At 44.0% G+C, this 23,029-nt stretch overlaps 1 protein-coding gene across 6 annotated transcripts in view; it reads right to left on the reverse strand.

Moving 5' to 3' along the window:
* Positions 1 to 23,029, reverse strand: part of plxnb2a.1 (plexin b2a, tandem duplicate 1) — a 119,624-nt gene that overhangs the window by 19,728 nt on the left and 76,867 nt on the right. For all 6 annotated transcript variants that reach the window (XM_041029765.1, XM_041029766.1, XM_041029767.1 and 3 more), the window contains 17 exons: positions 15,168 to 15,685; positions 14,349 to 14,675; positions 13,960 to 14,098; positions 13,015 to 13,160; positions 12,690 to 12,866; positions 11,864 to 11,998; positions 10,225 to 10,325; positions 9,821 to 9,947; positions 7,045 to 7,210; positions 6,411 to 6,522; positions 6,205 to 6,316; positions 5,850 to 5,951; positions 5,639 to 5,734; positions 4,200 to 4,287; positions 3,829 to 3,992; positions 1,862 to 2,010; positions 1,288 to 1,423 (listed from right to left, as the gene is read on the reverse strand). In XM_041029765.1, coding sequence (XP_040885699.1) covers positions 1,288 to 1,423; positions 1,862 to 2,010; positions 3,829 to 3,992; positions 4,200 to 4,287; positions 5,639 to 5,734; positions 5,850 to 5,951; positions 6,205 to 6,316; positions 6,411 to 6,522; positions 7,045 to 7,210; positions 9,821 to 9,947; positions 10,225 to 10,325; positions 11,864 to 11,998; positions 12,690 to 12,866; positions 13,015 to 13,160; positions 13,960 to 14,098; positions 14,349 to 14,675; positions 15,168 to 15,683 — 2,793 coding nt within the window. In that variant the 5' untranslated portion in view covers positions 15,684 to 15,685. The remainder of the gene's footprint in view (positions 1 to 1,287; positions 1,424 to 1,861; positions 2,011 to 3,828; positions 3,993 to 4,199; positions 4,288 to 5,638; positions 5,735 to 5,849; positions 5,952 to 6,204; positions 6,317 to 6,410; positions 6,523 to 7,044; positions 7,211 to 9,820; positions 9,948 to 10,224; positions 10,326 to 11,863; positions 11,999 to 12,689; positions 12,867 to 13,014; positions 13,161 to 13,959; positions 14,099 to 14,348; positions 14,676 to 15,167; positions 15,686 to 23,029) is intronic.

A 23,029-nucleotide genomic window follows, 5' to 3' on the forward strand; every position in this document is an offset into this window, starting at 1 on the left:
AACAACTCCGCCTGGTTGGAAGTTCTACACAAACAATACAGTGGCACAGGAGGTAGCAGTTACTGAAATATATTTGGTCTGTGAGTCAAAGAAAAAACAGACAGTTCTATATTTTGGCTCCAGCGAGAAAAAAAAAAAGAAGAAAAGAAAAGCAGAAATTCAAACCCTGAGAGATAAACACTGTACGGAAATCTGAGTCTATTCTGAGGACAGAGACAAAGGAAAAGCAACATGTCCTCACATGTGAGGAGCTAAAGTCAGAGAACGTTTGGTATTTTCGCCTAACACGTGTGTCTCTAATGATCATGATGAAATGATTCTGACAGACGAACAAATGGAGGCTCAGTGAGTGAGAGCAGTAAAACAAAGTTTAAACCCTGAGCTGAACTGGAGAGTTTACAGACAGAGACGCCGCTGCTGCACTAAATGACTCATTTTGGTCTCAGCAGTTTGCTTTAATTGGCTTTTTTTTTTTCAGCTCAATAGAAAAAAAAAAGAGGGAATATATGTGAAGTGAACAACAATACTTCAATTAAACGAGTCAGTCTCGTTAAGAGAAACAAAACAGAACAGCAGGTGAAACTTACTCATGTTGATCATATTTGTTTCTGTATTTGTGGTGAGCAGGAGGAAACTGCTGGAGGTGGAATCCAGGTTTGTGCAGCGGTGAATCTGTATGCGAGGGGGATTTTTACGCATTGCTGCCTCTTTGGGGAGCAGATTTCCCTGCACCACACCAGAGAAAGGCCGAGTGCTTTCACTTTGTTAGAAACCTTCTAATGTTTGTGGGTTTTGATCTCCGGGGTTTGAAGTAGTTGTGTCACACGGTGCTCTGTATTGCCACAGACACTTTGTTGAGGTGTGAACACACTGTCTCCAGGTGTCAGGACGCAAGATTTAACAATTTTTAAAAGCTTCCTGCAGCCGAACCGCAATGTTTTCAGCAACGAAACCAAGAAAGAATGCTACTATATTTCTGACGAGAGAGAGGCAGTGAATGTTTTCACATTACTGTATAAACAGGACACAAGCAAACTTGGAAATTACAGGTTGAGAGCAGTGAATGCTGTGTGCAGTAAAGCAGGTAAGATGCATGCTGTGGATTTCTCGTTGCTTCTGACAGTAAATTGCTTCACTTCTAAATCCATGACCACCACAGCAGCATGAAACCTGCAGTGAGGATGTGAATCACCATCATCACACTGACGTGTTCTCATGACACGGTCATGTAAATTCTACAGCAGTCACTGGCTGTCATGTCCTGATCAGGTTTTGTTTCAGACGTACCCGATAGATGAACATGACCTGAGAGGTCCCACGTCTCCCTCCTTCGACTTCTATCTCCACTGGTCCACTGTTGGACGGTTCAACCGGGAGGTCGGACGGTGGAAGTCGCCTCGCCGGGCCGATCTCACACACCACACTGTGGACAGGATTAAATATCCATAAAACACCCTCAGTAAATCCAAAGTCTACCACATAAATTGACATTAAACACCGAGCACATAAAGGAAAACGCATTAAACCTGGAACCTGTGCAGCCTGCACCATCATCCACTCACTCACAGGTAAAACGTCTTTAAGATGTAAAATTAAAGCTCAGGCTTTTCAGGCTTTCTGCAGAAACCTGCTCTGAGACAGAACTCCGTGTTCATTGTAAACTACACAAAAAACCCAGATAACAAAGTTCTGTTCAGTCAAAGAGCGAGAGGTGATATCTGTTATCAGCAGTAATTAATTAATGGCGGCAGGTTGTCAGAGGTTCACGTAAAGAGCTCCACCTGAATGAGACCTAAACGTGTACAGACAACAGCCGCGCTCCTGTCTGCATGTTAATGCCTCTGTCATCCTGTTAGATCACCTGGTGGAGACGGAGTATCTGTCCCCCTGGTGAAGACAGTCCACTCCGGCCACCGTGATCTTCCTGATGTCTTCCTTCTTTATTCCCATGTTGGAGCCTTTGATGGTCACTGAGATCCGACCGTTGAGAGGGCCGAAGTGAGGGATGATCTGGAGAAGGAGAGAAAAGACAATAAAAGTGAGACACCGGCTGCCGTCACAGGTAGAGCGGACTCGTTAGGACAAAGTGTTTCGTTGTAGTTTGGTGTTTGCTTCTTGTCGAAAGTTCCGCACAACGAGCTCAAATGCTGATGAGCAAACAAACAACCAACAACTCTTCACCTAATCGGCTGCTGCTCAAAGGAAATCGAGACGCGGCTTGAAACAAATGACTGATGTTCCAGAGAAAATGGGAAACATATTGAAGTTGTGCAGCCGAACGAGACAAACTGTGAACAGAATATGAGAAAGTAAAAATAACCTCGGAAACGTTAAACTGAAAAGAAGAAGTGACAGAGAGAGAAAATGTCTGTTTGTTAAAATTCGATCCACAGAAGAAGATGAATGTTAAAATGAATCTGGGAAGTTAGAAATGATCCGATCTGTGAGAGAGAGAGAGAGAGCTGGATTTCACAATTATCCAAACAGATGGAGGGATTCTGTTCATCCTTTATTCATCCCTGAAGTACGCTCCTCTCCACGTAAACAGACACACAAACATCACACTGGGAAACTGTCTCATGAAGCAGCCAAAGGTGAATACAGAGAGTAAATGTGTGCATTATCATTTTAGAGTGAGTTTAAATATTTTAGAGGCTGTGTGTGTGTGTGTGTGTGTGTGTGTGTGTGTGTGTGTGTGAATGAGGCTTCGACCCAAGAGGCAGAGGAGGATCATCAAGACACAGAGTCAGAGACCAAAATGTTGGTTCATGGGCTAAATTCTGAGGGGCAGTATTAAGATTGCCCCTCAGAGGACCAAGAACATCTACTGCAAATTACATGGAAACGTGACCAGAGCACAAGAGGAAAAACAAGGATTTATCTGTTTTATTTAGACTCCAGGCTGCAGGAAAACCAACCATCTACAGTAGATTACTGCAGGTTATTGCCTGTTTGTTTGATTCTTGCCATCTGATTCTCATTCTCGTCCTCGGTCATCCATATCATTGCCTCCTTGTATTATTTCCTGTGACTGCGGCACATTTCAGAAGGTGCCGTCAGCAGAGCGACAGCTCCTCTTCACTCATTCCTTTGAAATCACTGGATGAAGTTTGCCGCTGTGTTTTTTTACCACAGACGAACCGTTTCATGTCAGAAGGTTGTCTGGTCCTCTGTAACAATGAGAAGGGAAAATGCAATACAGTGGATCTATAACAGGTGCTTTTCACACGCCCCCCTCCGTATCTCTGAACATCTGTGGTCTTTTAAGTGACATGACCAGATCACAGCGCTGAGCTTTAAAGTCTGAGACTCTGTGAGGACACTCTCTGCTACAACGCAGATAATAAATGGAACATGCTGCAATTAAACCTCTTGACTCCAGCGTTTCTGAATCCTCTTATATGACGTAACTATTTTCTATGGAATTTGTAATAGTGTGAATCGCATTTGAACCTGTTTGTTACTGATTTGTTCTTGAAACCAATCCATCCACTAATGAGCAACAAGGGGACGTTAAACATAACTAACTCTGCTGTTTCCTCTGGACATTTGACACCTGTCCATCCTAGAAGAAAGACGGTCAAATCCAAATAAAGCGTTGAGGGAAAGCGTGTGTTGAATGTCGTCCAGATATTAAACTGCTGAGAGAAACTCATAACCTGATTTACCTATTCAAACACACCAACTTCAAATTATTCAGTTCCAGCTGCAGGATACTGAACTGTTAGCTTTACAGAGCGCGAGCGTCGCACCGCCAGGCTCATGACAACATGGAGGTTTTCCTGCTGATACATTACAGGGTGTGACTCGGCGTTTCTTCTGACTCACATCAGTGATCTCCGGGTTGGGGCACTGCTCAGGCTGCGGCGACGGGCACAGTCCCTGGTAAACACAGGTGCGTGAGGTGGCGCACCAGACACACTGGTACTTGGCGTCGGCGTGTTTACACAGGCTGCAGTCTTCTCTTCCCACTGAGCAGTTATACAGCACGACTGTCGGAGAGACGGAGGGGGGAGGAGGAGGGGGAGAGGAAGAGAGGAGAGGGCTAATTAGCATAATTCAGTGGGAATTGAATTGGAAATAAGAGGGAGAGAAACTCAAACCGTGTGCTAACTGCACTTTCACACTTTATCTTGATTTGTGTGAACGTGTGTGTATGTGTGCGACTATGAACGTGTGAGTGTAGGTGACACACCAACCTGTCAGGGTGCTGTCAATCTTCCTCTCAGTGTCTCTGTCTTTGATGTGGAAGGATACGTTCACCTCCTGCTGCTTGTCATAGGCAAACTGCACACACATACACACACGCACACGTACACACACACACGTACGCACACACACACACACACACACAGTTCCCATCAGGTTTGCATTAACACAGAGACCAAAACATTCCTACCTATTTGGAGCTCCACACTAAATTACCTTGCATCTACCTAACTGTGAAGGTCAGCACACACACAGACACACATTCAGAAACACACACACATACACACACACACATTCCTGTAGCCATAAATCAAGGGAGCTTTTCTTTTAAGGGTTTGTGTGTGTGTGTGTGTGTGTGAGAGAGAGAGAGAGAGAGGAGAAAAAGAGTGAAAGAGAACGAGCATAAGAAAATAAATGTAAATGTGGAGACATACACAGGAGATAATGAGAGAAGTATCAGCACACACACACACACACACACGCATACACACACACACACAGACACACTCATTCTCTTTAACTGCATATTGGCAGTCTTAGACTCAGCATGAGGTGAGGATCAATGGAGGCAGGAAAGAGGAAAAACCGAGGGGTGTGTAAGAAAGAAGACAGTAAAAAGTCACTCACACACACACACACACACACACACCATTCAGTGACTCAGAGAAAATATTTATGTTGGTGTGTAACATTAGGGGGCGCCATCACACACGGTCTCTGGTTTAACAGTAGGAGCTAAAGGATTAAAAAAAACCTGAAAAATAAATTATAAACCTAAAAATGATTAAATATAAATATAAATACAACAGGAACAAAACAAACACAACTAGAGCTGAGCTTCAAACCTTTTCTGAGTCACAATTTACTCACAGATTAACCACTAATGATTCACTAATTCCCTAATTATCATTAATGATACACTCTGTGATTTTGTTATGCTGCTCGGTAACGTTCACAGTTTAGCTTCAAAACACAAACAGAGAGCGCGCAGTAAATTTATGCATTCTGTGGACAGCTAATGGACGCGATACAAGACTCAGGGAGTGTGTTATTAAATGCACTAAATGGATTTAATTTCAGTGCCTTGGTGAAGATGTAGAAAAACAACTGATGTGTCACCTACAGACAAACACAGAGACGTCTGCTTTTATCTGCTTCATTATTTTAGTCCCTTCCTGCTCAGCACTTTGTTTCTTTACAGTTTTTTATATTTTGCTAAACAACATCTGTGTTCTCTGCTAATCGTCTTCATGCAGTGTCTTTAAAGGCTTTTAATATCTGCTGTGGTGTTAATTTAACACTTTTATGTTCTGATTTCTGCCCATTATTCTCTTCTTTTAACAATTATTGTTAAATATAATAATAATAATCCCAATCAGTTCAAGAGTCTGTATATAAACTGAGGTGTGTGTTCTCCTTTATAACCGACCTCATAACCTGTGAATCTGAACTTTGACCCCGGCTCCTGTATGACCTCCTCCTCCACATGCTTCATCAGCTCCGTCCCGATGGCTAACGTCTGATCCTGTGGACGGACACACAGGGAGACGCTGCTGACTCAAATGAAAAACTGCAGCCCGCAGACGACATGATGCTGAGATGTTTAGTAATCGGTTCATTGCAGGTGTGAATCATCTCACCATGTAGAAGTCCAGGTTTCTTCCCTGGAAGCTGATAGGAATCTTAAAACCCACAGGGATCAACTGCGGCTCTGGAGACTCGAACTGTGGGCAACCGTCAGGCTTTATCGCAGAAACCGAAACAGAATCAGAAATATTGTTAATGAGACGAAGGATCCTCTTTTAAAAATGAGCTTAAAACCTTTTGAATTCAGCTCTGAATTAGTTTCAGGTTAGAAAAGACAAAGATTGGCAGCTTACAGCAGTAACAGAGGAGAGCAGCAGATACTTTGCTATTAAAACAGCAGGTTTTAAACAAGCTTTTTCTGTTTTTGTGTGTGTACAGTGCACACTCACACACAGCGCGCGCACATACCTGCTGTGGTTTGACGATGAGATTTCCTCCTACAGAATCATCGCTGTCACTGCAGCTGTGATCCTGAGCGTTCCACTGACATCCCCACTCACTGGTCACACACGCTATACACCTGAAAACACAACAACACTCATGTAGTGCGAGATACAAGAGTGTACAAATGTGTGTGTGTGTGTGTGTGTGTGTGTGTGTGTTATCTATCTTACGGTGTGTTTTGGTTCTTCCTGACTGTAGCGGCACAGTTGTAGAAGTGATACTCTCCTGATGTCACCTCGATTTTGTTGTTTACCAGAACCTTGACTGGGACAGACACATAGTCTAAACACACACACACACACACACACACACACACACACACACACACACAGATACACACACAGATACAAGAATAAAGTGAGAGACCAACCAAATAAACACAATAAAACTGAAATTTGAAGAGAACCAAGGAGCATCTGTGACATTCAGACAAATGAGTGATTAAAAAATTGGCAAACAAACGTCTTCTAGCTGAAAAATACCTGAGTTTAGCCTCACAGGCTGTGTTTCATCTCAGGTCAGCATTGTACACACAAAGTGTTTTAGTTTACAGATAATTAAAAGGAACAGCTAATCTCATAGTTTTAAGCTAAATATGAAGCTTCCATGCTGCTAAAATTTCGTTGTATTCTGGTACAATGACAAAAAGGCTTCTGATTCTGAAGCTACAGCTAGAAGCTAGTTAGCTTAGCACAAAGCCTGGGAACAGGGGGAAACAGCTAGTCTAGTTCTGACCAAAGGTAATGAAATCCGCCTACACCAGAGTGCTAAGAAACACCTGCAAACCCTCCGCGTGCCACCTACCCTGCTGGTCGGGAGTGGGCGGGATTTCCTCGGGGCTGGGCAGCGAGCACGTGACCTGCCTCTGACCGTCCACGCTCATCACGGCTCTGGTGGTGAAAGTGTCGAAAACACACTGCAGGGAGTCAGACGGCCTCAGCCTGGGCAGGGTGGGTATGTTGATGTCCACCTGCAGAAGGAGTGAAAAAAAAAAAAAAAAAAACAGAGGAATTAACGGAAATAGGAAAAAAAAGCACCACAAGGAGGAATGAAGGGGAAACCTCTGCTGTGTCTACGGGTAGAATGAGAAGGGGAGAGTTTCTTCTGTGTTACAGTATGGATGACAGAGTGAGACTGGGTGTGACAGAGTAATTAAGATTGTCATGATATGTATGTATGAATGTGCAGTATTTAAGGATGGGGCTGGAATTCATTCTGTTAACACACAATGTTTGTGTCGCCAACATCCGATATGTCTTTTGTCTCCATACTAAGGGATGGATGGGGAGGGGTGAGGGGGGGGGGGGGGGGGGGGTGTATTCCAAACTTTTTCTAATGTATTATAATATGGCCGCACATGTCTGTCAGTTAGGAGATAAGGTCTGTTATTAGCAAGTCTACCTACTAAAATATTAAACTAAAGTTACTACAAACAAGTTTACAACAAAGCAGATGTTATCTTGGTGAATGTTCTTCAAACTTTGCTGCTGCATTAGAAAAATTCGCGTGTCAACCTGAAATATCGCCTTTATTTTCCTCCGTTAGATAATTATCAGTTATTGTGAACCCTGAAATTCCACATCTCCACTAACTTCACAGGGCAGCTCTGATATTATACACTTTCTGTAAATTCAACTGTCGGTAGATAAAACACAAATATCTAGATTTTAGTTTTGGTCAGTGAATTAAACACTTGACGAGGTGCTTTGTCTTCCTGATGAAAATGTTCTGTAAAATCGATATTACCATACACACAGTGGCCTGATACAATCACAATACCTTGGTATAAATGATAAAACATCTGGTTAATGCTGTGTGTGTGTGTGTGTGTGTGTGTGTGTGTTAATGAGCAACAAGATGTGAGAGAATAGGGAAGAATCTAAGTGCAGCTGCCTGACCTTGATAAATTGTGCATACATCCATCTGCCTGTGTGCACATGCAGGAGTGTGTGTCATTTGTTCATATATGTGTGTGTGTAGTGCAGGAATAATTACTATTCAACTGTGCTGTTCAAACATCAGCTTCTCATTAGTCCTCGCTGACCTCAACCGTTTTAATTTCACTGCTGAAGTTTTAATTTCAAACTTTTTGATCTTGGGAAAGTCTCCGACCGGAGAAGCCCCTGAATGAATTCACCGAAGACCTTTTCCTCTTTTTAAGAATGTAAAGCTGCATGAGGCAAAATTTTTAAAGCTAAACTCCAACTGTCTTATCAGATTAAAATCAAAACTTGGGTATGCAACAGGAGACGACAGTCCCAAACTCCCTCATTAAAATGCAGCAGATTCCTCTGTCTTTTGGCTCCAAAAGGAGTTCTGGTGCTAACTCAGGTCAAACTTAAAGAACCTTTTGTCCAGAGGAACCTTGGACTCTCTCCTTAATGTAAAAATATTGATTAGTGCAGCTTTAAAGTGTGTTCAACGACCATGTTTGACTTTATACTTTAAGAGAACTTGAAACGTGTCTTTGTCTTTACAATTACACTATAAAAGGATTCAACCTACCTGCTTCTATTTGCATAATGTTTATTATAACCTGACCTGATTGTAATTATCACGCACACATAATGTTGTTTTGTTGTCCTCACTGTGTCTGATGAAGACACCTGAGAACTATGCAACAAAAATCACCAATCACCAGTGTTTTAATCTACATACTGAACAGATTTCAGAGCAGTAAAGTCCTCCTCACTCTAAGAGTAGAAAGGCATGATGGGAGGAAAAAGCAGTCGACAGCCCGGTGTCGTACGTCTTGATGGACGACGTGTCTTTTTGGAAAATCAGCCCTTTGATCAATTTCTCATTCGCTGAGAAAGTTGAGGCATCAGACTCAGAACAAAGCACCACAGTCTGCTGGTATTCGGTCTATAAAACGGCTGCTGCAGCACTTTGGTTTTACACTTTATAGCGTTACAGATATTCGGTTGCTCAACATCACTTTCACGATGTTAACTGGGATTGCCTCACAGAGATTATCAGATTTTAAAATCAGAGTTTAAAACAGCATTTTCAGCAAGAAAACTTCACTGAAACCCGTCTAATCAAATGATTTCAGGGCCGTTCGCTCTTCAGGTGACGTGACCCGACAGCTACACCTGTACAGAGCACCGCGGCTCTGTACAGGTGTAGCTGTAAGCACAACTTCTGGGTTCTGTCTCTATGAGATTCAGCTGCAGTTTCTGGGTGTGACACAACATTTCCCTTTATGAGCTGAATCAGCCCGAGTTGTTCTTCAAAGGAGATGTCAGCACAAACAGAGCAGATTCTATGTAACATACATTTGATTCATATCCAAACACTGTAAATTATAATGTCACTGTGCATCAGAAATGTCTTTCTTTCTTTCCAACTCCCCTGAGGGCCCCTGGAGGTCCGCATACCAGAGGTTAAGAAGCTGTTTGAAATGCTGCTGACAACACAGAGACCTGGAACTCTGTGAGGGTTTCAGGAGGTTTGACTGGTTTAAATTAAGCAGAGCTCAGCAAGAACTGAACTGAGCTCAGGGGGGAGTCCACTCCACCGAGGGAAAGACTCAGAGAAATAACCATGCTCTCTCACGTCCTCCGTATCTCTCCCGTACCTGCTGTGTCTTCTTGCAGCTGAGGTTTGGCGGGATGAAGGACTGGATCTGAACACACTGCTGATCGGGTGACCACAGCCAGGTGTTTTTCTCCATCGACCGACTGCAGTCCTGCTTCTTGGTGCACCTGTGATTCAGTCACACATGAGTTTCATTAAATAAAAGTGAAAATATGACGGAAATATCATATTAATCTGAGGGAAGTTAAAGCCTCTTCATTGCCACATCCATTCACATTTATTCACTAAAGTCTCATTCCACAGAACTTTGCTGCATTTTGTTCCTATCACTGCACCGAGTTTTCCACCTCAGCCAAGTGTGAAACGCTTATAAAAACAAACTGATGAAAACGCTGTAAGTCTTTGTTGAAACCTTTACACACTCAGACAAACAGGGCGACTCACTTTCCCTCCAGGACACACCAGCCACAGTACGGGTCCTTCATAGAGACGCAGGAGTGGCAGTCTGTCTTCAGGTGGCAGGCCTGGACCGGAACCTTGGTGATCTGCAAACACACGACAGGCTTTTATTGTGAAGGAGCTGTAACTGTGAACAACATGCACCAGGGAATAAAGAACCCTGAGGCTCATCAGATGTGCTGCTGTAAAGTCAGCTACAGGTTGGTGCCAGTGTTCCCTGCTTTTAGCCTGTATTTGTTTACATTTTGGCAAATTGGGACCATTAAACGCAGCAGAATTATCTATCATCAGTTCCTGTTTGCAGTGCATCCATGGATGTACAGAGAACTATCACTGAATTAATCTGATGCTGAAGAAAAGCTAAAGGTGTGAAGATTCTCGGGCAACTTCTGAAGCAAGTTCTTTTTTCTATGATTTTATGGCGGTTTATTTGCGGTGGACATCAGAGACAAAGATGTCCTCGGGAAGTGTAAGTCACACTGAGAGATATCTTCATGTCTGCGTGTTCAGATCTGAGTCATGAATCAGAGCAGGAGAAAGGTTTTTGATTCAAATTCACCTGCCTCAGTTTCAACTCCCCCACAGAGCTTAAACACCTCCTGTGGCTTTTGTCTTTCTCTTTGGCTTTGTGCTGCTGGATGTCTTTATCTATTACCGACCATATCCTGTAATTTCCTGGTGGGTCAAATGTCATCTGGGACGATGAGTTAAATTACAGAGGAGCACGGTGAATATTTCATTCCACACCTCTCCCTGTAATATTGACCCCATCTCTTTGGGGCTTAGCGCTGACACTGACGGTGCAGAGCTGAGCCTGACGAGCTCCGACGACTTACGAGTTCGAAATAAATCCTGTCAACTTCTTTCTTTTGTCAGAACAGGCTATAAGACTTTTATACAGCTATAGACAATATGATTTCACAGCTGGTCTGATTCGGATCCTGTGACAAGAAACATAAATAAATCACTTGTACATCACTTAGTAGTAGTTGTGATTTCCCACATGCATAATTCCAGCTCCTGGACGGATGGTGTTCAGCTGAGAACTTCTTCCAACCAGCTGTGTAAATAATTTTCCTCTCTGACAAGAAGAGGCTGGTCTAATAAATTTAAATGAGCAGATGGAACAAGCTCGAGTATCGTCACTTGACTTGATCAAAGTGAATTGCCCTCTTGAAGTGCACTCTAATTAATTCATTTCTAAATCAATAACATCAATCTTGCCCCGGTGTGGCGGCAGAGAACGATGGCGACCGAAAGATGAAAGGACAAAGGAAAGAGAGACAGATGAAGGGAGGAAGCAGGGAGGGAAACAAAGAGGGCCAGAGAGAAAGAGAATGAGCGAATAAATCAATGAGTGACTTCTGTGTGGTAATGTAGACAGATGTATCGGTGTTAGTCAAACGAATGAATGAATAAATGATCAAATGAGACAAACCCAATAAATTAAACACTCATTAAATCCCTGACCTGATGGATGAAATGAAAAAGTAAGAAGTAAGCACATGACTGAGACCCTGACCTTCTTCTCGTGGCGACACCGAAGTGTTGGATGGATGAAAGGGGGGAGAAACGGATTTAGCAAAAAGGATAATCAATCAGGGTGCGTCCACGTGAGCCTGACCTTTTTCTCGGTGGTGATGTACAGGTGTTGGTGGCTGGAGTCGAACAGCAGGTTCTTGTTGACCTTGTCTCCCGTGACTTCGCCCGGCACTCGCCCGTACACCTCGGGATGGGCCGACAGATGCACCTTCAGCACCTACACACAAAAGCTGCATTAACACACACTTAAATTCACAGTGCACCCTGCGTCCTGGGTTCCTTCCTTTATACTCAGTGAATGATGCCTCTCCAGGACTAAACACGACGACACATCCAGACGACAGAGAAAGAAAAAAAAACATCTTTCTCTGTACATGGTTCGCTCTCAGCTGCTTAGGAGACAGTTTAATTTCAAGTTTTGTTCATTACTCCCTACAACAGATGGCAACAGATGTGGGAACAAATTTCACATTCTTTTTCCTGCTAGACACAAAATTAATTAGAAAACTGGATGAATCTATGGTTTGTCAATGGGTAATGGGATGTGCTGAGACAAATGTATATTTGCATAAAAATCTTCCATAATGCAGCTTTAAATTAGGAAACAAAATGCTCCATCTCTGTGTCTACATCTGATAATCTTAGCACAGCTTCTTTTACGAGGACAAAATTTCTAAATAATTTCCTGCTAAGTTTCCTAGTAAAGTCACATGATTTGATTTTAGTCATAGAGACAAAGTTCAAACTGTCTTTAGAAACGTCTGCCACGTTAAATATGAGCCTGTTTTTACGTCTGTTCTCAAGAGAAAAAGAAAAAAGTGACAAAACTTAGAGTAAACCGAGAAAAAACAAAGGGGCAGTATAGATGAGTGTGACTGGTTGGCGATGCTCAGGTGGGGAGTTGTTACCTCTCCTGTGGCGGTGCCCAGGAACGCCACAGCGTGCCCCATTTCCACAGCCACAGCCACAGCCGTCATGTGACCCTTACGGACCAACGAGGGCTCTGAGGTCAAGGCGAACTCAGCCTTGCTGGCCAGTGGGGAGGGCAGGAACTCTTCTCCACATTTGAACTTGGCCATGTTATTCTGATGGAGTGGAACAAAAATCAAAATGGAACATCACTGGTAAAACATTCATATCCATATGAAATAATAAATAAATCTACTGACTCGTCAATATTCCTCTCTCTCTGGTTTCGGTCTCTCTTTATCTCTGACACACAGATTTTCTCACCTGATTATTGCTGATGCACAGCTCTTCAGACTTGGAGGAGTAAGGCGAGTAGACAGCAGCCTTCTCGTTAATGATGCCGCTGTCGCTGTAACAGGCTCCTATTATCTCCACCAGCCTCTTATTAATAGAGCGCAGAGGGTACATACCTACAAACAGGAGCAACAACACCGTCTGTGCCTGTTTCCTACAGTTTGCTCTGTTCTATTTAAGACACATGCACATGAAGAGTGAGACATCTGAGTCCATGTTTTCTGGCAAGCCAAACAATACAAACCGAAAAATCTCGACGCACTCGCAGAGAGAGGAGTGTGCGAAAACCTCATTACTTTCATTTCCATGTTAATAACGTGAAATGTGCTACACGCTTGTGTCGATCTGTGGTCACCACCTAACACTTGGGAATATTAGGGATTTGCATTAGAATGAATAGTGCAAACTAGGGGATTTACAGATTTATGTGCTCTCCATTTAGGTTCAACACACTGCTGTAGAACTGTGTTTAAAAATGAGCAGAATAATGTCTGCACAGTTAAGAAAACAGAAATCTGTTGCTGTTTTCACACTTGTTCTGGGAATGCAGATGAAATGCAGACGATCAAATTTCCCTTTTTTTCTGAGCATTTTGAGGAATTATTTTCCGTGTTGGCTTAAAATCAGAGGTTTAAGATCAAGAATGCACTCAGAAACATTGCTCCATCTGCTGATCAGGATCATTTGATATGATCAAAAGCTCCAGACGAGCTACTAAATAAACACTGTGGTGAGTTTGTTTTCTCAGCTGCTGTTTCCAAGGTCAAAAAAAAACAAAAAACTTCAAACCTCAGATTTCTATACAGACCTGTGCTGAAGGCTTCACTCGTATGTTTAAATCCTCACCAAATATCTCTTTCTGCCAACTAACACGCAGAAGGAACATCTGTCTGTGAGCATTAACATGACACCTACACATGGCTGAAGTAGACGGGTCTTCATCAGAAGTGAAGGTGACAAACAGAACCTTGTCACTGGCTAAAACTGGTCCATACCGGCCCGATGTGGTCATATACAGAGCCAGAACATCACCTGGTTCTGCGACATAGGCAGCCTGGGAGACGAGGAAGGGAGAAAAATGCTGAATATCAGAAATTCACACTAAAAATATGTTTTTAGCTGATGTAACAGCCGCATAGTGAGAGCGGAGGCCTCAAAGTGAAGCTATTTCAAGTTCAAGAGCATGTTAAATCCAATTTATCAAGTTTTTCAGGGGTAAGGACCGAGGCCTTCTCAAAAAGGTTCCACAGCTCATCCAAACACCCAAATGCGTTTCCAGTGGCTGGAGAGAGCGTCGTCATTACCTGAACCTTGTTGTACTTGTTGGTGGCGCTGCAGTTGAGCTGCAGCTCGGTGTAGGAGTAATAACCCTGATCGTTCTCGCACATCCTGGAGATGAAGGTGAAGTTCTTGGTGTCCTGCACCCCGAGCGTCCGCGAGAACAGGAAGTACACGAAGCCACCGTCTTTGAAGGCGAAGCGGAAGTCGTGGAGGTAACGGAGGACGAAAGGGTTGGCCTGGACCGCCGAGGCCTCGATGATGCTGTCGAAAACCACCCAATCACCGTAGTCCTGGAGGATGCGGGTGGAGATCAGCTTGGTGCTGTCATGGCTGCCGTACCCCTTCCCAACCTACAGAGACGAAGGGACGAGGAACTCAGGACAGGACCCAAAACTGAGTCTGCAGGAGGGTAAATCTCTACATATCACAGCGTCAGGTGTCCACACTATTCTCTAATGTGCTGCTAATCACCATGATTGTTATGATGCCTTGAACATTTTTCTAATATGACATTGTAAAATGACCTTTATACGTGTTTTGAGGACAGGAAGAAGTGTGTGGAAAACATTATAAAACATTGTGTAAAGACCAACTCACTGATCCCGTGTGAAGAAATAAAATAAACAAGAAAAAAAATTCACCATAACTAACAAGAGTGCTCATTTCCCATATGGCTGCCGATTTCATTTCTCCTTTCTCAACAAACTGCAGTTTTATTGTGTTTGTTCACACGATATCACAGATGGAGGTGATTGTTTATATTCATTTTTTATTTACCTCAGGAAACAACAACAGCAAACTGAACTCTGTGTGTGTGTGTGTGTGTGTGTGTTCCTCCTCACCAGGAACACGGTGAAGTTGTCTTTATCCTTGGTGAAGTAGGACATCACTCCCACCACAGACACGCTCTCCTCGGCGCTCGCCACGTACGACTTCTCTCCTTTGGTGTCGCTGAAGTACAGCAGATGCTCCACGTTGCTCAGGTTCCTCAGGGAGCAGATGCCCCTGAAGACGCTGCCGCAGACCACCAGCACGTCTCTGGCCTCGTGGATCAGCAGCAGCTTGTTGTGGTTGTCGGTGTCCACGGCCTCCTCGCAGGCGTCAGTGACGGGCGGCGTGCACTGCCTGTTGTCCCGTTTGGGGCCCGTCTCGGTGCGGGAGTCGACCTCGAGGTCGGGGGTCAGCTGGTAGAGGGCGTTGACGGCGCCGACGTACAGCCTGCCCGTACTGGGATTGGCCACCACGTTGTTGATCAGAGTGTCAGAGAGGAACTCTGCGTTTTTGCCGTGGGAGGGGCTGAGGTGAATTGTTGCCAGGGCAACCAGGACACACCGCCACACCCACCACCGCTCCATCATGTCTGGTGGAAAAACAGAGGAGAGAACCTGTTCAAACCTTCTGTCTGTGGAATGACACCACACCTGCTGTCCCAGGTACTGACTGTCTGCCATGTCCTACAGAGTGTCTCTGATTGTCTTCACTGTGAATGTGTATTGTGACACGTCCCCCTCACTTATTGTTTCCACGTTAATCACACAGAAGTGTCAAACGTTGCTGCTTTACTCTGTTTTACTTTTTGTAAAATAAAAATCTTTGGGTTTGGTTTTGGACTTTTAGTCAGACAAAACAGGACATCTGAGGACGTCAAGAAAAACAACAGATACGTTTGACTATAATGAAAACAGCCATTAGTTACAGACATAAACTGTTTTGTGAGCACCGTCACTGACAGTCCTGACAATAAACCCACTGAGACCGAATTCAGAGACAAAGACAGTTGACGTGGTGCGTGTCCTCTAAACAAAGCAGAATCTTAACAGCACTCTGACGTTGTAGGACTCAGCACCAACAGCAGCAGAAACTCAAGGAGAAAAGAATGAACGCTGAGAGCAAAGAGGAAAGAGAAGCAATAATGAGGAGCTTCTCATTAAACCCTGAACATCCTTTACTGGAGGAAAGAGAGAGAGAGAGAGAGAGAGGAGGAGGAGGAGGAGAAGGTGGAGGTAAACTGCCTCAAAGTGAGAGTTGCTGAGCCGGATTAGATTAACAAAGACAAAAGAAGAAAGTGTGTGTATGTGTGTGAAAGAGAGAGACTGAGTGTAGCAATTAGTTGTCTGACATGCAGAGTTTCTCCTTCCATTAGTCTGGATGGGTGTGTTTGATTATAGCTGTGGCCTGTGGCTGTAAAACATGCTCGCTAACATCGCGCTGACTATACCAACGTCCTCCTGCACAAACACCGCTCGGCTCCAATCCTACGCTGCTTACAAGTGATGCAACTTCCAGGTTACTCTCAGGTGATTCGCATAAACTCAGAGCAGCGTGTGCTGCTTTTTTTTTTTCCCCTTCGATGTTTACGAGCGAGTGATAAAAGTGTTTCTCATTACAGAAGCTTCTGTCCAATAAATCAAACCACTTCAAGTCACATCATGTTCGTTTATTTACGCTTTCGTGATCGGGCATCTTACTGGCCAATTGCTGGTTTTACAGAAGCTATCAGATAGTTCTGATTGGTGGTCCATTACCTGGCTCTTCCTCTGTGCTTTTACTCTCTCCAAATTGAATTCACTTCACTTTGCTTTATTGCAAAGGGATTTATTAGTGTGAAAAGACTTATCTCTCTTCCCACCTGCTCACCTAAATTACCCATCCACAGATACCAACAGTCAGGTGGTCTTAATGGCTGCAATGCAGAGTTCTACAAAGCAATGCACTGGAGAAACAGTTAACAACACACACACAGAGTAGTGAACGCACAGTTCCACAGGAACCCCAGTGTTTCCCAAAGGCTGACAATTATTTTTGTGTCTGAATATTTTTTGAATCAGACACTTTGTAAGTCAACTCACAACATTCGGTTTATTTTCCAGCTCTATCACCTGCTGCTGCAGCAGCTCGACCACAGTCAGAGGGTTAAATCTTACAGAGGATTTTAAACCAGTTTCCTCTGTAAAAGGTGCTTGTTATTGAATGTGGTTACACTGTTAGAGGAGGAACAAGGCTGTGCTTCACCTCCATGTTCACCCAGTCTCTGTGTCCCTGTCAGGTGTCTCCTCTCTCATTAAACTTCATATCTCTCGTCCCCGTACAACAACATAAAGAAGGGATAAAGATGGTGGGTATATTCACCTTCTCTTCGTCTCTTTCTGTCTCAGAGGGCCTGTTATGGATGTGTGCATCTGCCACATCAAAGGGAAATCATCTTTGGTTCCTCCACACAGGATCTATCTCAGTGCTCTGCCAGCCATCGCACCGCTTTCTTTTCTCTCTGCATTATTTTCCTTCTTTCAACCTCCTGCTTTGTGTTTTTTTTAAGCCTGACTGGTGTCAGCCCAAGAATAAACTGGGTGTCAAAGGTGTGAAAGGTGTGTGTATTTCTGTGTGTGCGTCTGTTCTTGTTCTTCTGTCGTTGTGAGCAACAGTTTGACTTTTAGATCTTTGCTTTTTCAGCAGCAGTAAACGATGGAAGGAGTGAACGGACAAACAAAATGATTCTTACTGTTTGCTAATCCAGCTGCAGCCACCGTTTTTTTGGGTTTGAGTGTTTGGGACACGTTCAGTGAAAGGACCGACGCTGAAACAAGCTGGAAACACAACACGAACACCTTTCATGACAAAATGGCTGATGTGTTAGCAAACAGCTGCCTATTTAAAACTCCAGCAGACATGGAGCAACGTTCTCATTGATCTGAAGTTGTGATTCTGGCCGGCGGATGATTATACGTCCAATATTCACTAAGTCCTGAGGGAAATATCTAAACACTCAACGATGTTCACCAGCTGCTCTCTAACTGTGCCTGCCTGCTGCTTGGTGCTGAGCAGGTAGTGGCAGTAAGACTCAACCAAAACAGTTACAAGCCATAAAACCAAAACAATGAGCTGAAAGATGCTACAACTACAACCCGCTGTGGGTTCATCACCATGACAGACTCTTACATCACAGTAAACTGAATGTGTTTGGGTTTTGGACTGTTTATCAGACAGAATCCCACAGTGAAAACTTGGTGGACCTGCATAAAAGCTAATCATTTATTCAGGTTTTTCCATCTGTAATCCGTCTGTATTCATCTGGCAGGAGACAAATTTAAAGGTCTGGCACGTCACGGTGAGAGCTGAAAGAATTTAGGAATGAATGTATTCACCGGAGAGTCTCTGGGTCTCTGTGTGTGATTACCGAACACTGGCACACACCTGCAAGACATATTTGGTAGGAAACTGGAGCTAGCTAACAATGGGGATAAAATGCAAATGTTGCAACGGAAAAGTGAGACCAGCCTAAACACACAGGGACCCACACACACACACACACTCATTCAGTACAGCAATCTGTGACTCATTAAAATCCTGAGTGCATACTTTGTAAAAAGTCTTGAGCTCTGACCCTCCTGCTAAAAAGTTCGGAGTGAAACTAAATCCAGGAATGTCTGCAGAAGCTCCAGCCAGGGGAATAAAGCCTGACTGATTTTCTCTCTCTGTCTAACCTCTCCGGGCTTTTCTCTTTCTAACTTCTCTTTGTAATTCACATTGTTTCTCTCCCTCTCTCTTTCCCTGCCTTTATGTCTCTCGCCCTTTTCTCTCCCTTTCAAACAAAACCTGTTTTCTGACACATGAAATCCCCGGGGACGAACCAGATCAGAAACCCCATCTATGGCTCTGTCTGTCTGCTTGTCTGCCTGTCTGCCTGCCTGCCTGCCTGCCTGCCTGCCTGTCTGTCTGTCTGTCTGTCTGTCAACCTGTGGGGTTTCTGATCTGGTTTGTCCAGATGTTTCATCCAAAGAAACATTTAGGTACATGGCAGCTTCTGGTTTCCACTGCAGCTGTGGTACGAGCAGATTCGATACCTGCGCAAAAACAAAACAGTGAAATGACGAGAAAGTGCTGAATCTGAATGAACGATGGGAAACGTGTAAGGGAAGGATAATTAGGGGTCACTGTTTACAGCTTGGAGATAGTAGCTTTGACAGAATAACGTTAACTTGCGGCCTGTTTATGGTCTTTCTCTGCTCTTTATCGTCTTTTTTCCAGTTCACTCATTGTTCATTCTTGTCTTTTCTCTCCAGGCTCTCTTTATTTTCTTGCTCCAAACAAACCGGCAGAAAGGTTTCTTATTTATGGCTGAAAATTTTCTCTGAGTGGAAAAAGCTCTGATGTGGTCTCATTTACATTCATGCCCACCACCGGGCGTCATTAGCCATTCATGACATCGGGCTGGAGGAACATTGAAGCTGATTGGCCGGGCCTGGAGGGGATATGAGTGCTATGATTGGCGGAGCCCGGGGGAAATTGAGTTCTTATTGGTGGTAATGAAGAGGCCTGAAGGAGAGCATGGCTTAGACAAAGTAAGCATAAAACTAAAACACTGAAGAGAATGGGACACACACAGCAGCATTACACACTCTCTGCTGCACAAACCCACAGACTGACGCTCAGATGTTTTCAGGTCCAGGGGGAGATTCAAGGCGTGCCGGAAAAAAAAAAAGTTGTCTCTGTATAATGTCATTATATTTATCAGGATTCAATTCTTCCTTTATCAGTCTGTCGGACAGACGGACAGACTGGCGGAGGATGACTCTAATTGGGTAGGAATAAAGAGAAGGACACGAGGACATCATCTGTTAAGCGACACGAGCAGAGGATTCATTTTACACCACTAACCCTGTTCTGTATTAATCTCAAAGTGGACGTTATTACACGGTGACAAAATAAGAGCCTCTAATAACTTGACCTTTGAGAAGAGGATTAGTCTTATGATAGAAGGTCTAAGAGGTCAGCGGTTATTAAGCAGACTGAGAGCTACAAACACACACACAGACACACACACACACAGACACGCACGCACACACACACACACACACACACACACATCTGTACAGTACCACTCAGTAACATCTCAGCAGGGCAGTGACACAGCGAGCAGACACAGACAGAGTCGGGGCAGCGTGAAGACAAAGACAGACTGACAGAGGAGAGACAGAGACACAGAGGACTGACTGTGAGGACACTCAGGCCGATGATACAATGAGCAGTAAACACAGGGAACAAGACGTATAAACAACCACGTGTCAGTAAACAGTTAACTACAAATGAACACACTCAGCTAAAGGTCGGCCCGAGGCCAAAGAGCAGAAGAGACTCTCAGCAAATCCACTCAAACTCAAAGTGCATAAATTAATTTAAAAACGAGAGAGAGCCAGTCAGAGGGGGGCACAGCCAGACCTGACCCGCACAGACCCGAGGATAATTAGACCCGATCCAAATCACCTCGTCCTGAACTGTGAGGACCGAGGGCTCTTTCTGACGCGACCCCGCTCGCTTCCTGAGATATGAGCTGGCGGTTTTAAATCGTCACAGCGTTTTTCACGAAGCGTTCGCTGCTGCAGTTGTTAAGCCGGCAGTGGTGGCCCACCGGAGGAGTGAGCCTGTGACTGGAAGGTCACCAGTTCAATCCCCGGACCAGCAGCGTTAAATCTGGGTCGGAAAAAGGGAAAAAGCAGCAAGGCCCTGAACCCCAGCTGCTCCAAACGTGCTTTCAGTTTGTGTTCTGTTGGTAGTTTTTACATTGTGCACCTGAAGGCATCACTGTGGTTGCACCTGTGATATACCACAAAAACACTAAATGCACGGGAAGGCTCCCTGTGATGGATTACCAATCTAAAGCAAGTTGCAAGACAGCGCAAATTTATTTTCACAGCAAACTGAAATGAAGTGAAATCCTCTGACAGCCTGTAAAGTCGGAAATCAATCTTCTAAAATAAATATGATTTTACATCAGTGCGTCAAAAGTTTTCCTCTGAGCTAAAGACAGAAATAAAGAGAAGGGAAAAAACATGATCCCATTTCATGGCGGGAAACTCACGCACAGATTAATTCTGTGTTATGCAAATGTAATTTAGTGGCAGTGTCCTCTGCCTTGGAATGAGCGATTAACAACCGCTTTCTTTGGCGGTACACCTCCCATTAACCTGACAATGACGCACACTGATGAGACCGTGTGTGTCCTTGTGTGTATGTTCCCATGCATTTCCAAAAGAGCCGTCTCCTGCATTAATTATCTCTCAGACCTGAGCGGTGTTTCCAGCAACTTTAAGAATCAACGCACCGCTTTGCCCTGGCAGAGTTTCTGCCGAGGCAATTAAAGGATGTTCATGTTGTACGGAGCCGAGGACACGTTCGGTGCACCTCATCCTGTTTGGTGTGACAGAGCATTCAGCTCACATGGGAATAACTGTCAGTGCATCCTGACAGCTCACAGCAACTCATCTTTCAGTCCTTAAGATGTCACGACTGAAGCTTTCTCTTCACTTCACTTGCTCCAGATCCTGATGATGTTGTTTTAAAGGCAAACTGAACATGAAAAGACCAACGACAGATCGAGACTGTGGCAGGTGTTCCTGCACGGTTTTTAAAGAGTTCCTGTTGGTTTTACTTAAAATGAAATGACTCCCCAGTGACATGAGGATTCGGGTACTGTAATGTCACCTAAAGGATCAGCCAGGCATTGTTCTAATTTATTCTCTTTGTCAACAAATCAGCACAAAAAAACCCAAAACCAGCCGCGGACAGGTAGAAGAACAGGATGCTGCTCCAGACCGGATTTATATAAACACATACACATAAACACATTCAAGCTTCGGACAGGATTAAAATCACCACATGTGAGTTTTTTAGTAATAATCTGATCTAATCTCTACACCTGCAGTGATGCTGCTCCACTGTATGTACGTTATTTAAAATAAGGTGTGAAGCATCTGACTGCTTGGCGGCTGATACTGTGATCACATTGTGAGTTAATTCAAACAACATGCTGATAATTTCCATGTGAGGAAATGATTTCATTAATAGCCTAACATCCTGAATGGAAATTAAAATCATTAGATTTAATCGTTTCCATAAAACCAGGAGGTATTTGGAGAATTGGATTATAAATAACCTTGTAATCAGACTAATTAGCTACAGTCTGAAGGGCAGCTTATGTGTGTGGAGGCTGGAGAAATTAAAAAACAGAGATTAAGTGAAGTGAAAAAGTCTCGTGCCTCGGCTGGAAGAACTTTTGAAGAACTGTTTAGATTTGCTGAGACGCAGAACGGAGAGGAGAACGTGGCTGACGCCGTACGACGGTGTCTGCAGCTGAACGCAGAGGTGGGCAGCTTCACGGCTGCAGCTCCTGCTGTCGAGTCATTACGTCTGGACCTGATCCAGCAGATTTACTGCTTCTCTTCACACACTGAAAATTAAACCTCTCTCCTCTATAGAAAGTGCGAGGGAGGAATCGAGCGAGAACTGGATGTAAAAGCACTTTATTAAAAACTGCTTGTCTCTCTAAAGTCGTATCAGAAAACAATTAGCACTGACTGTGCACATGGAGCTCTGCCAAAACCTCAGACAGCGTTCGAAATGTGTGTGTGTGTGTGTGTTTCTGATCATGTGCGCGAGTTGTGTCCAAACGTTCGAATCTCTTCCTTCTCCACTTGTATTTTTGAAAAGTTTTCGGGGGGTTTTCGTAACTTTCCGGTCCTTTGAACTGGTGCTCGACAGCTCCTGCTAACCTTTACAGACACACATCTACATAAAGCAGGAAGAAAGAGCAAGACAGAGGAAAGGAGGCAGCTCTACCAGCTCTCAATTAACAAGGCAGGCTCTGTTTCAGCAGCGGTTTGGTGTGTGTGTGTGTGAAAATATGTGTGTGAGAGGAAAAGACAGAGAG

Source organism: Toxotes jaculatrix, chromosome 22 (assembly GCF_017976425.1).
Source record: "Toxotes jaculatrix isolate fToxJac2 chromosome 22, fToxJac2.pri, whole genome shotgun sequence".
NCBI classification, from domain to species: domain Eukaryota; kingdom Metazoa; phylum Chordata; class Actinopteri; family Toxotidae; genus Toxotes; species Toxotes jaculatrix.